Source organism: Poecilia reticulata, linkage group LG5 (genome assembly GCF_000633615.1).
Source record: "Poecilia reticulata strain Guanapo linkage group LG5, Guppy_female_1.0+MT, whole genome shotgun sequence".
NCBI lineage: Eukaryota > Metazoa > Chordata > Actinopteri > Cyprinodontiformes > Poeciliidae > Poecilia > Poecilia reticulata.
The window spans coordinates 23,100,204-23,115,461 of NC_024335.1; the positions used below are offsets into that span (position 1 = coordinate 23,100,204).

General features: G+C 37.1%; 1 protein-coding gene across 3 annotated transcripts in view; it reads right to left on the minus strand.

Moving 5' to 3' along the window:
• Positions 1 to 15,258, minus strand: part of bsnb (bassoon (presynaptic cytomatrix protein) b) — a 102,647-nt gene that overhangs the window by 19,948 nt on the left and 67,441 nt on the right. For 2 of the 3 annotated variants that reach the window (XM_008409669.2, XM_008409670.2), the window contains exon 4: positions 449 to 1,234. In XM_008409669.2, coding sequence (XP_008407891.1) covers positions 449 to 1,234 — 786 coding nt within the window. The remainder of the gene's footprint in view (positions 1 to 448; positions 1,235 to 15,258) is intronic. The other variant, XM_008409671.2, reaches the window with a different exon arrangement.

A 15,258-nucleotide genomic window follows, 5' to 3' on the forward strand; every position in this document is an offset into this window, starting at 1 on the left:
GTTTACTTCAGAAAGGATGACCATAATTTCATCCTTTTAGTTTTGTACTTTTACTAGCTTTTCATTTGTCCTAAATGTACCTTTTAACATTTTTTGTCATTATGTGATGCATACATTTCACCATTATACTTTGAATGTATTGCACTAGCTTTTTTATCGCTCTACCTACATTTTGACATCTCATTGTCTTGCATATAAATATTGCAATTTGAATAAATTTTCCTCAACCAAAAATGATGATGGTACAACAGGAAGAATGTTTGTGATAAAAAGTGTTTAAAATAAAAAAAAGAATAGTTTTGATTAGCACAAAAATAATATATATATAAAAAATAAACATGATTTAAAAAAAATGTTTCCAGTCATTTAAATGGAGCAAAGCAAAATAAAATGGTGAATCAAGTAACAGGAGTAACAGGTGAAGGCGAAGAAGTTGCAGGTAGCTCACTTCATGGTGTCTTGACTTCTTTTCTTCCTCAGTTATCTTGATCTCGTGTGGGGAAGTCACAGTCTCTGACAAAGCCTTCTTGGGTAAGGCTTTGGCATCTTCTTTTAGAGATTTAGATGCAACTTTAATCTTCTCCTGGCTTTGTGGGGTCTGTTGTTTGCGGGTCTGGTTGTTACCTGTGGGTTTAGACTGAGTAGGAACTGGTTTTGCAGGTGTGGAAACCTTGTTATGGTTAGGAGCAGCTTTACTAGAGCTAGATAGAGCCTTGGCACCAGAAGGATGAGAAGGGCCCTTAGTCTGAGCAGAGGGCTGAACAGATCCTTTTGTCTGAGTCGGCCCTTTTGCCTGACTTGGGCCCTTCACTTGGTTAGCAGGCTGTGCAGAGGCCTTATTTTGAGTATGTGACTGGGCAGGACCTTTAATTTGAGCAGGTCCTTTACTTTGAGAGGAAGGCTGTGTTTGACCCTTAGCTTGGGAGGGTGGCTGAGCAGAACCCTTGGTTTGAGGGGAAGTTTGGCTGAGCCCTTTCGATTGAGGAGCAGGCCCAGCCTGTTTCACATTAGAGGGAGGGCCACTTACTTGGGGACCCGCAGGTTTCTGTTGTTGAGGACCTGTAATCCTAGGCCCTGAACCTTGACTGGGTGCTTTCTGCTGAGGTGTTTGCTGTTTGAATGGAGCAGGTGCCCGAGGAGATCCCACGGAAGGGGCTACAGGAGGTGGAATATCTCCCAAACTTCCTGACAGAGCCCGCTGTGTTTGGCAGTTTAAACAGAGCCATTCTTTCTTCTGAAAAACAAGAACAACAGAAGGCAGGAATCAGCAAAGTCACAATAAAAAAATTAAGTTTAAGTTATAAACTTAAATTATAAAAATCTATGTCTATGGGGACTTCAAGGACAGTGAAGCTCCGTTCAGTTGACTAAGTATGTTATTGGCAGAGAATACTGTGATTAAAGTACAGCTGTAAAATGGTAAATGGCCTGCATTTGTATATAACCCTTTATCAAGTTCAAAGACTTGAAAGTCCAACAGGACGAATAGGATGAACTCCTACCTTCTGAACCACTGCTGCACTAGTTTAAACAATGTTCACATATATATTTGCACTCTCTGGTACAGTACTTGACTGGAGCAACTCTTACCTAAAGAACAGTGACTTCTTCGTACCAATAACTTCTTATCAGAGCGTACAGAATTGGGGTACTTCAAAGTTCAATCCTGAACCCCTCCTACTACAATAGTAGTTTCCAATACCTATGTAGACGATACACCGCTCTACCATTCAGGACCCTTTCAAGCACTGAGCAGATGCTTAAAACAAACTGTTCTAGACTGCTCGACATCTCCAGAACCAGAACCAAAGATGGAGAAGCAGAATTCAGTTTGTATGATCCACAAATCTTAAAGAAACTTCCAAAAAACTGCAAAACAATTGAAATGTTGAGTTTCTTTAAAATGAGGCTAAAAACCTTTGCCTTTGAATTGGATTTATATGGAGACTGGTTGGTACAAGAGCACAGAATTGCTAGTTTGGTCAATTAAATGCTAATGTTGTTGCTGTATAGGTGATCATGCAGTGCCAAGCACTCAGTAGGACCCACTCTGAACAACTGAGTACTGGAAAGCCTGTCCAAACAAGTCCTTTCATCTCTTGAAGAAGACTTAATCTTTTGACAACATTAAGCACTCTCAAACAGGGTACACAGAAAAAGAGTGCAGTGTGAATACAGATGATCATGTCTGTAGAGAGATGCAACAATCGCTAGACCTTTGAAAGAGCTCACAGCGAAGTCTCCTGCTTCTTGAAGCAGGGATTTGCCCTTCACATTCATCCTCACTCTCTTACATTGGGCCCTGGTTATAGATTCTGACACTGCTAAAAATCCAGAACAAAACCCATCAACAGTAGGATATTAACATAAGCAGATTCAATTTCAGGTCAATGCAACAGATCGATGAAACCGTTCGCTGGAATAAAACGGTTCTATTGCGAGCAATGGTGCCATGTTAGTAACACAGCCCTTCGTTAATGATAATCATCTGTGCCTCAGGCCTGAAAACGGAGTGTTTTCGTGTCACAGACTCGTTCAACAAAACAAATAACCTCATAAACATCTCGACTGCTGATTACCATCTGCCCAATAAATCATGTATTTTATTGCTGTCACATTTCAAAGGCATAAATACGAACGATTTAACAACAGGCTCTGTCAAATCTATTAAATAAAAACAATTCAGGTGTTCGGGGACTGAATCAGAGAACTGAATCAGTGCAAAGATCAAAGGCACCAAGGAAAGCAGAACATAAATTACTGGTTTTAAAACACCTTAATGTTACATTCATTCAACCAAAGAGTGACAATCACTTAGTAAGCATGGATCATCCTAACATCACAACAGAAATCTTAGTGTCGAGATTTAGCAGCTACAGAGTTTATAGTAGGACAGTCTGCTTTGTTTATCACCACATCCTGAACCTAAGTAAAGACATAAGTCAGAGAGAGTTTCCTCCTTTTTCTGAAATCCTTGTCCAACATAAATTTGTCTCTTTGTCCCCGAGGAACGGTGAACATGACAGTACATTTCGACTAAGTCTTATCAGATACAAGATGATGTGAGAGGTGATAGATAAACCTCAAGGGTTTAGAAGTAAGGATGTAGGACAAAGACAAAGTCAACACACCCCTGTTAAAATGTCAGATTGTTGTGATGTAAAAAATTTACACCATTGTGAATTATTTCAGAACCACCTCTACCTTTAAAGCTGCAGTAACTTTTATGAAAATATGTTTTTTATAAATATATAATTGTTAAAATTATCACTAGGTAGAGCAAGGGGGAAGGGGAGAGTGTCATTTACTGAGAGTGAGATACACATGTTGACATAAAATAAATATGATTTTATCATCAACAATGCAATCACAAACAATTTTCTTTTTAGCATTTAGATTTTAGCATTTGTACAGATTCTGAATCTCAGTGCATATGGTATTAAAATATTACAAGATATTGATGAACAGCTTCAAATATTAAGATGAGGATATAGTGGATATATAGACAGCTTTTTATATGTTTATTTTTTTTTCTCTACTGGCCGCAGATATTAATGATTGCAGATCCAAAAATGTTGCACCTGGTGACAAATTTTGGTATTGGTGACAATAGTCAGACTCTGCTGTGCCAGTTAAAACATGTTCAGAGTTCATAAGAAGGAAATTATTATACAATCTGAACCACAAGTAGGATGTGATTGATAGAATACCAGACCACTCTTTGCAGAGGCACTGACACAGCAAATATAGCACCTCATAAAAACTCAATTAGGGCTATTATGCAATGTGAGTGATAGATTATGCAGCACCTTCCTTTAGTAATGATGTCATTTAAATCTTGCATATTATGAAAATATGCATTTCACATTTGATGGTGCAGCAAAACAAAGAATGAATCAATCCATCCTATTTTTCTAATTTCAAACAAAGATTAAATGTAAGAATCTTGAAGACTTGTTAAAGCTGAGTGTGACAGTGAGGGAGTGCTTTACTTATTATTTCGGCTTCTTAGTTTGACAAGATAATGAGTTCAAGTTCAGTAACCTTTCAAAACAAATCACGAAACATTGCAGCGAAGACAATGTCCCAACACTGGAACCTTTACATATTAATGCTATTTTTACTGACAATTTTTCGTACAAGATAAAATCTTTCTAACTGTGTCCAAATCCATCAGAAATCTGTTGTCTCAAGTGAGACCATGAGGCGTGGATGCAGCCATTGGTTTGCCAAACTGACAGCTTTGCTTTGTTTTCATATCTCTCAAGTGCTCTACTGAGAAGCTAAATATAAACAGGTGCAGCTCTCTCAGAAGCAGCCATCTGTTCTGGTTCTTTCATGACCAGCGACTGTGGACAGCTAGTTTCACTATGGGACCAGCAGACATTTACTGAAGATGCACGCCAAAATTTACCATGTATGCTCACTTTATGGCCATCACAATCCAGGTTTGAACTTTCTATGAAGAATAAATTCAAATTTCCATTGTCGAATCAGTGTCTAATTAAAATACCACCATGTGATCCTTACTTCCTTTCCGATAGAACAGCTTTCTTCCTGCCATGTTGGCTAATGCCAAACTCCCCTATTTGCTCCTGAATCAGCATAACACGATTGCGTGGGTAAAAGAGAGAGAGAACCAAGGCCGAAACGAAGCTGAAAGTAGCAAATTATTCATGTAGAGTGCTTTAGCTTGTACAGCACTAAGCTATGTGGGCAGTGCTTCCCACCTCAACCCACACAGTGAAGAGAAAATCGTGTCTGCATAAGATGAAGCCTCTGTTGCTTCCGAGATGGTCTTTCGGTGTTCTCTGAAAACAGAGCAAATGCTGTAATTTCCAATATTTCACTCTGCCTAAATCAAACTGTAGCCAAACGTTTGAAACAAATAACAAAATGTCCTGTATGATATAGAAAGACTTCTTTAAACTGGATGTTTATTGTATGTCCTCTACTGGGAACCTGATCTAACTCTACTTTTGCTGTGTCAGAGTCACATAAAAATTGTCCGAATTTTTTTTTTGAAGTGAGGTATCCTTTAAAAACAGGTGGTTTAGTTATCCCAATGTAATGGTTCCTTTAATGGTTCTCTTATTCCATAAAAGCAGAAAGGAAAGAAGCGATAATATTTTGCAAAATAAGTATGTTTAATCAAATACTTCTACTAAACCCAGCTTGTGTTTATTCCATATATTGCTTTAGTTTTCCATTACTGTGTGTATCTGTAGGAAATAAATCTTTTAAAATGAACTACTGTTTTTGCCTGACAATAAAAATTTTAATTTAACTTCTATTGACATAACATTTAATTATAGACTTTTCTGGAAATCTTAAGTAGAGGGAAGTTATTTAATTCATCATCATTAGTATATAAATGTATGTGGCTGTGCTCTCAATAACACTATATACATTTTACAGTCATCATCATTTTACAGCACCAATCATAGGAGCAACTATATATTATTATATCTAAAAATATAATAAATATGTAATAATTCATGCTTTTTTAGCACCTTGAAATTAGTCTCTTGTATGTATTCAGTCGTATTCAGGAGAATATTAGTAATTAAAATGATTTATTCTTAATTTTATTTAACAATAATTTACATTTTTTATTGTTGTAATCTTTTATTTTTTTATAAAAGTATCAACATACAAGTTTAATTTTTTATATATATATTTTTCCTTTATTTAACCAGGTAAACCCCATTGAGATCCAGATCTCATTTTCAAAGGGGACCTAAATAAACTGCTTGTTTATGTATTTATTTACGTATGTTATAAGTTATATTATATTCATTCATTTTTTATTTCAATTGTTATTCATATTATTTCAACATATTTATCCTAATTTTAGGTTATTTCATTTTAAGTACTCTGCTATTCCTCCTCTATGTCAACTCAACATCGCTTTTGTCGTTTCTGTGTGTTTATTTTTGAGTTTCTGTATGATCCTGTTCCCTGTGAGTCCTGTCTCTGCGTCTTCCCCCGTTGATTGTCTCCCAGGTGTGTCTCCTTCCCTTGATTACCCCATGTGTATTTAGTCTTACCTGTTGTCTGTGTTCTTCGTCGGATCCTCGTCATATGTCTATCGTCATACGTTAGTCTTTGTCAGTCAGTCAGTCAGTTTCCTCAGTAGAACTGTGAAGTCCTGAGGTTGCTTGTTTTAGTTTCAGTTTCAGTCCTGTCTATCAGTAGCTACCGGTATTAGCTGTGCGCTAACTCTCTGCCGTGCCGCCTGTGTTGGACTGTTGCTTCTTCATTAAACACCATAACCTGGGTCTCAGCGTTCTATCCTCACCACCACCAACCACAACCCATGACGGCTTTTAGCAACATATTTACTGTATGTACATCATTCATGGCTTGTCTTTGTAAGCTCAATATTTATTTTCTGTTGGTTTGTTATTTTTTACTGCCTTCTGTTTTTATGTTCTGTTTAGCACTTTCTGTTGTCTAAGCTATTTATGGAAAGTGCTCTATAAATGCGGACTGATTGAGTGATTGATAAAGCCCTGCCACTGAAGGCGTGGTCTCTGGGATGAAGAAGATATCGCATGTACTTACACATACAGCATGCCTTCGTTAATTCTCTTTAGAAGAGAGGTGATTACAACGTGTGGGAGTGGATGATTATTCGACCAACTAATATGTGGCCATAGATTCCATTTTTGAGTCCACTTTGCATATCAAAAGTCCATTACAGTTATCGGCTGGGAAACGTGTGCTGGGTTTTAAAAAAGTTATTACTGTTGAATTCCTTGTCAGCTGATGGATAACACAGAAAGAAGTGATGACAAAATGCAGTGTTTTTCTTGTTTTTTTGTTGTTGTTTTTTGGTGGGTGTGCCGGGAAGACAAACACGACTTGTCAGGTGCATTAAAACGGCTGTATTGAACTTTTATAAAAATAAAAAAAAATTTTTTTACATATTTGAAACTATCACTGTCATGACATTTTGGTATGACACAGATAATCTGCGAAAAAGTCAAGCTCCTCTGTCTACTCCCAATGCTAAATAGAAACAATCAATCAGAGCCAGGAGGTGGGTTTTAGCGCTGTAAATCACAGTCTTGTAAGATGCTGCTCATTCCCTCCCTTTCCCCATTGCTCTCTGCTAACAGAGCCCGTTATGAATGCTCAGGCTAGTTAGCATGCCCCCCNAGCAGATGAATAATTTTCCTGAAACTGAAATGTATTTTTCCGCCATTAGCACATTTAGCAGCGAGAACATGAGATTGATTGACAGCACTAGGACCGTCTATCTGGTTGGTTGTTTTTGGTCAGGAGCGGTGGACAGCAATAGCAGAACTGGGAGGAGGTGCAGAATATTTATTTTCTCAAATTATGTGCCTCATAACATACTGTTATGACATAGTGGCAGTTTTAACAAATATGTAAAAATACATATTTTTTTTATAAACATTACATACTGCAGATTTAAGAGTTTATTATGTCATTAACAGCTGAAAATGTAAGAAAGTAATGACTAAATTTAATATACCACGGATCACCTGTTGATTAACAAATACATAACATAATACTGTAAATTCAAATTTATTTATAACAATTTATATTGTTATCTTGTCAACCAAACAAATTGTATTTTTATAATTCATCCTATTCTTATTAATGGTGAGAATAAACAGCCTAAATGTGTTTTTTATTATTTTATAGTCAACAGTGTCATTTTTGCCAAATGTAAGATTGCTCCTATTCATTTTCTGTTCTGTTTGTTTAAACCTTGTTTCAAAAAACAGGTTTTGCCAATCATTCTATCAGGTTGCAAATGTCTTAGCTTAATCCAAAGACAAATCCTACTAAACACATACAAATCTGAGTGCACACAGACTGAGATGCAGGTTTACAACCCTTAAAACACATTTACAAATAACCTCTTCCTACAATAAGGCACCCAGGGGTTGTTTTCTTTGATAGGGCTTTATCTGTTTGTTTTTCTTAGATGCAGTCTGTGGAGCTTACATAGCCCCGTTTGTAATTCCTGAGAAAACCAGCAGGAATTGGCTTGTACCTTTCTCCAGGAGAAAACACATCAATAACACAGAAAATAACCCCCAGCACCATCAAGGTACTGGCAGAGTTTCAGTCTCCAAGAACAAAGCAGCTGAGGAGAAAGCCTTTTGTTGCATTCGATGTAATGTAAAATATCAATTCAGCTCCATGACTGAAGTTGGAAGAGCAATCAGAGTGTGATGCTGGCTTGGTCATGATATAAGGTGAATACCATGGACATTTTTGTAGTAATGCTCCATCCAGATGGCTCTCAGCCCGAGACGCTGCCCTTTCACTTTTAAAATAAGGAGAGATTGAACACTGTGAGTGACTAGCGGGTAAAGGTCGGAGAGATTGACCCCATTTCACAGATTGATCTCGCTCTAACAGGAGCCTGCTGAGATATTACAGCGCCGCTCACACGTACAACGTCTGTTGGCCTGCTGAGTGTGCTGATTTGAGCTTGAGTGCACATCTGACTTAAACATGTGTCTGCAGAGGTGATCGGCAAGTAAAGTATGGATCCCATATGCCTACACTGAGTTTTATAGCTTGTACTGTTCAGTCGCCTCACGTTACAACTTCAAAGGAAAGGAATTTTAAAGGGATTTAAAGCTGTAGACCATAATCACCTAACTGTAAAGTGAAAGGGCGCATGGTTTTATAACATTTCCTAAAAATTAAAATTTAAAAATTGTGACATGTATGATATATGATCTGTGAAATGTGTGACTGATAGGTGTCCCATCAGCAGATTCTCCCACCTGAGCACAGGTACCGTAGACCTTTCTTATTAATGCTCTCTGCACCCAGCCTGTCAGGTTAGGAAGATGGACAAGTTCGCAGTTGTGCCATATTCTTTCATTTAGATTAGATTAAATGAACGCTGCACTGTGATACGTCCAAACCTTGAGACATTCTTTTATAACCTAACCCTGCATTAAACATCCCTGACCTATACTGTAATCCTTGGTCTTCATGATGCTGCTTGGTCATTAATTTTTTTGTAATAAATCAAGCTCTGAGGGCTTCATAAAACACTTTGAAATCATGCACCATGTCTTTATTGGTCTATGACAATAAAATACATTAACATTTGCAGTTGTAAGGTAGCAACGTGAAGGGAAAGTAAAAGGGCTATAAGTCAGTTTTTAATGCATTGTATCAAACGATCAAAAGAAACTACCTGTTCAAAAAATGTTGACTTCTTGGCAGCCTTATTAATGTTGAATAAAACAAAAACAAACATAATAGGAGCTAAATAAATGAAACCAAAATAAAGAGAAGCTAAACTCCAGCTTAGCTGCTATTTAGTTTTCCATAAGTGATCAACCCCAAACAGAGCATAGATGCTTCAAACTGCAGATATAAAAAAAAAAGTTAATACAGTTTTACAAAAACAGACATCAAGTCTCACATGAGTGTATCTGACTGCTAGCAAGACTGGGGCACATTACAGAGAGGATTTAACCACATTTACAGCTCAACTTCCTGAATTTCAAACCAGCAGAGGAAAATGCTTCATGAGCAAGTTGTTAAACTCTAAAATGTTGCACGTCACCATTTTTTAGTTTCTTGCTTCTTCTTGAGATGAATATGTGTATGTGTTCTACCTGAATAAGAGAAAATCTGCAAGGAAACAACTTTTTTTAGAGCAGAGACAAAGAAGAAACTCCAAAGAGAAAACAATCCGGGTGCTGCAGATGCGCTCAGTGTACTTCATTGCCAATAAATCCAAGTGCTTTTGCCGCCATTAGTAGAACTTGGCAAAGGCACAACTTCAGGATCTTTAGTAAGTTTATATCACCCAACAGTAGAGCTCCCTGATCTCACACATCGTGGTGAAACACTGACTTGCTTTTATTTTCCATATAGACTCTATATCATAGGTCAACAATACAACATGAAGCACATTCTAATTACCAATGTCAGGCTTTAAAAATTAGTCAAACTTTATATTTAAAGTAAACAAAAATATAAAATGTACTTGTCTTTGCAAGCCTAGGTACTAGAGCAGCAGTATTTCTCAGCAAGCACTTCCCTTTTATTACACTTCATTTGACTTAAACATGCTCTTTGAAGTGCACCCCAATGGACAGCTGCTCCATTGTTACTAGTGGCATCTTGGCATCTAGTCACAATGCAGCTATTAGCAATATCTTAAAATTGAACCATCCATCCATCAATTATCCAACACGCTTATTCCTTGTGGGGTCATGAGGGCTACTGATGGGGAACACCCTGCCAGGTCGCCAGTCCATCACAAGGCAACAAGGAGACAGACAAGGACAAACAACCATGCATGCACACACCCATACCTAAGGAAAATGTATAGATGAATCATCCTGACAGTCATGTTTTTGGGTTGTGGGATGAAGCCAGAGAATCTGGAGAGAACTCCATACAGAAAGACGCCGGTCTGGGATTTGAACACAAGACCTAACAGTGATACCATGTCACTGTGCTGCGATTTCACGTCCTCTACAGGGAAAGCGATTTAATTCCACTTTTGCTATGTGATGAAGCCACATAAACAACTGTCCAATACATGATGGACATCTGCATCCCTATGAAGTATTGCATCATAGGGATGCAATGCATCAGTTGGATGGACAGTTGCAGTTGGATGGACTCTAATTTTCCATCAAACCTGGTGCAGATGATTGGTAGCTGAGAGGCTAAAGCTCAGAAATATTGAGGGACATGGTGATCATGGACGTCTAGAAAAGGCACCTTAACCTTAATTAATATCGTCACAAATTATTTCAGCAATAGTATCACAAGAAAGCCGTTACTCTAAAAACCTGACCAAATACATATTATTTTCTGACGCATATCCCTTTAAAATGTTTCAATCATTTGAATGAGATTTACAATACAGCTAAATCAATTTCAGTTTCGACTGATGCAAGTTTTAAAGGATGTTTTTTTCTCTCTCTCTTCTCTCTCTCACTCTAAATCAAAAGAAGAAACAATGAAAACTTGCACAGAATAAAAAATGATGGCCTCCTACCCCCTGAAAATACTGACTAAGCAGTAAAAGCAAAAGAAAACCGCAAAGTCATGGGTCATAAAATCAAATCTTGCAAAGACTATGGAGACAAGTTAAGGTAGACAATCCTTTAAAAAGATACCAAAAGAGTTATTTTAAACCGGTTACCACATTAATGTACACATTTCTTTCTCTCTGATTGGATTTTTAAAAGCTCTCTTTTAAATAGTTTCTCTCCTATAGTCAATATTTTAAAAAGTGGAAAAAATGAGACATTACTTCTAAAGTAAATCAATTTAGATTTGCATTTTCTTTCCATTTATTTAGTTGTGGTATTATGCATATATTTGTTTGCATGTCTTGTTTCAGAACTATATCATTTTTACATGCATTGTTAACTTTCAGCAAGAAATGCAGGTCTACCTGTTTATCTTTATGAAATCAGGTATCTAGTAAGATATGGCAACTAGAAAAAAACTATACTGGGATGGTTTTCACTAAGACGTCGTCCCATCACTTGGTGGGATAGATGGTGTTATCTTGCCCCCAAACTTACGTAGCTATAACATAAAAAGATCATTGACGTACATATCTTAAGTTACACTGTAATACGTCTTAGATTACATATTCATGTGTGAAATTACATGTATATATCACACATAATTAATCAGATCAATATGTTAAAACTCTAAATAATTGTTTTATTTTTTACAGCTGAAATATCTGGAATACAGGTACATCTCAGCAAATCAGAGAAATACTGAAAGGTTAAGTTATTCAATAATTTGGTTTTAAAAGTGAAACTTGTATTCAGACAGACTTATGCATATTGTGCAATGATTTTTGTTAATTTTGAAATTTTGAAAACTTTAACTTCTCAGGAAATAAGTGTATTAAATAAGACTAATAAAGAAGGGATTTACCAAAAGCCCCCTTTGTTTAGGGCAATAGCATTGATCCAAAAGACTCTGGGAATCAAAGGTTTAAAACAGAATTCAAATGGCCTATGAAGTCATGGGAATGACCGCTGACTTCCACAAGATGGTTAGATGAAAAAAAAAAGTGAAAGAAGCTGGCTGTTTAAAGAGTGATGTGTCCAAGCATATTAATGAAAGATTGAGTGGAAGGAAAAAGTGTGGTAGAGAAAGGCACATAAATAATGGGGGTAACATGAGCCTTGAGAGAATTGTGATGCAAAGTTCATCCAAAAGTTTGGGAAAGATTCATAAAGTGTGCAGGGCATCCTGCAAGTTTTAGATGTGACCCTGGTCCAATACACCAGAATCAAATGGCTGAATCAAGTTATCCACAGTCCTGCCAATGAACTAATTATTTGACTAATGTGTGTTGAAGCAAAGACATGTGTAAAAGTTGCAGGACACCAGATATCCAGGCCTGGATGTGAAAACCTCTGGACTGTTGCTCAGTGATCTATAGTCCTCTTTTAGATGAAAGTCAAGTTTGCATTTCACTTAAAAATCAAGGTCCCAGAGTCCATAGGAAAAGTTAAGAGGTTAAGAAGCCAAGCAGCTTGAGGTTTAATGTGAAGTTTTCACAATAAATTTGCCGCTGTGTTTTATCAAATCCAAAATCAGTGCAGTTATCAGTTATCTGCCAGGAGATTGTCTGGACCTTCATGCTTCCTTCTGCTGAAAACCTTTATGGAGATGCTTCGTTGCACTTTTCACCTGCCAACACTGCCACAAACTAATACCTGATTTGATGTATCAAGCTGACCTCTCAAGAGCCAGATGACACACCAGCCTTCAGGTCGCTACTAAATCAACCTCCTCTTATTTAACACATCAGCAGAGCCACAGGCTGATCACCTCCATATATTGCAGCATTGATCCAGTAAATTATGCAAAAGGAGCCTCTACCAAGTATTGATTGCATACACTATGTAGTACAAGGACATACTTCTACCATTGGCCAAAATTTCTGTATTAAAAAAAAACTTATTTTAATGACCTTATGCAATGTTCTCTTTTTTCTAGAATATTTGGTTTTCATTAGCTGTAAGCCTGAATTGTTAAAATTTACCAAAATAAACACTTGAAATAATAACTATATGTAATCTATATACAAAATATGAGTTACAGCTTTTGAATGTATTTACTGAAATAGTTCTTGTTCGAATTACAGATCTAAATCTACCCTTTGCTATCCAATTACAGAAGTGAAAATTATTTTGTCATTTTTGGTGTTTCATTAAAACTTCAAATAAAAATGCCGGCTATTAACCGAAATTGAGAACCATTTTCTTCAACTTCAAGGAACAAAGACAGAAACATCTACAAAAAAGTGCACAGATTGTTGTCCTTCAGAGCCAAACTAAGACAGTGAAACAAGTTTTACCACTTCCTGCCCATGGAGGGAGTCAGAGAGTTCACTCACAAAGAGACTTGCAGTCTTTGGAAGTGTACACACATGCTCTCTCACACACACACATCAACATGAACCCCGAGACCTATAAACCAAACACTACATCCTTAAAGTCAAACTTTTACATACACATTTCACAGCAGACTTTCAAAATCAAGTTTAGTTTGCATTCTTCATACCACTGCCCAAATTTACTTTTAACACATACAAACATATTTATATTTTCTAGCCCAAAACGTCAAAGAAGTCTTGTACAAGCAGCCCTTGTGTGCAAGCTTCACAGCCTCAGTTTTTGCCCTCTTACTGTCAGTCAGCTCACAGCGAGAGTCAGTCCTCCACGTGGTGCCTCTGCCAGGACCTGACAACAAGCTGTGAGCAAGAAATGTCAGCCATCATTAAAAGCAGTCACAGATCTCATTGAGATGTTGTATTTTAGGTGATCATTACCTGCAGGGAAGAGGACAGTCCTTTCAGTTTGAGGTAGCCAATCATTGACACAATAGTGCATTTAAATGTTATGATGCCGAATGTCTATGAATAAAATGTTGGTCGGAATGAGGTGCAACATTTTCTGTACACACATAAGTTACAGCTGAGGTTGTCATATTAAAAATAAAATAGGAGTTGTGGGACCATGACAGTTACAGTATGCACAGTCATAATAAATCATGTGCAGCAGCACAGTCATACATCATATGTCATCCTCTAGAGCCAAATTTATTTTGTCTGTTCTCCTTACACTACTTAGCTGCAAAAATACAACAACAGCCCAGTTATCTATCCCATCAGCTTTGGTCATCCTGTTGCCTGAATATAAATCATTTTGGACACGGCAAAAACAAAACCTGATGCCACGTCCAGAACCTTTAAAGGAGCAACAAAGCATAATTCAAAGGAGCGCAATGATCCTTTGTAACACCAAAGGCAGAAATCATCATTTTAATCCTGCGAGTTTTGTCCCTCACAGAGATTAATGAGGCATACAACGAAGGAGGTCATAATTAATTTGTAACAAGTGAAGGTCAGGGGAGCAGAGGGTCAGTGTGAATTATTAACTAACAGTTGCACATGGGTGTGACACAAAACAGGTATGAGTTTTGGTGAGGAGGAAAATATCCCAATGTGTTTCTGGCTCAGAAACGCATTGTTGCAGGAGAGAAAAATATGATTCCACACCACATGGGTGTATATACACATATACCTAAAATTAGAAAGTAGAGAGGTTGCATTAAGTGTTTTGTAAATTTACAACCAATAAAAACATGGTGAATATTTCAAAATATGGTGTGTTGGAAAAATATTCATCCCCTTTGATCTTTTCCGCATTTTGTCTTGCTAAAGCAACAAACCTCAATGCCGTTTAGTGGGATTTTATTGAGGTATTGCAAATTAGGAGAAAATTATAAAAAACAAAGGAAATAAAGGGCATAAAGCCACATAAGATGTTTGTGTAAAAATATGCTTCCATAATTTCCTATCAAGCACAGACTGGCAGAGTCTGATCGGCGGTCGACGCCCCAAGATATGGCACCCAATGTTTTTTTTTTTTTTACTTTTTCTAATAAGAAGCAAATACTGCTGATAAAACTGTGCAATGATGAACTCGAGCTCCAATGACGTGTCTTGTTCTGGCACACTTTAGAACAATGCATATAATATGTGCAAAAGGTGCCAATTGATGCAATTTTTATGAAGTTCTGCTAGCAGCCATTGGCAGTCTCCTTGCATGATTGCTGTAAATATTTGGATGAAGGTCCCCTGAACTATGCAATGATACATACATACATACATACATACATACATACATACATACATACATACATACATACATACATACATACATACATACATACATACATACATACATA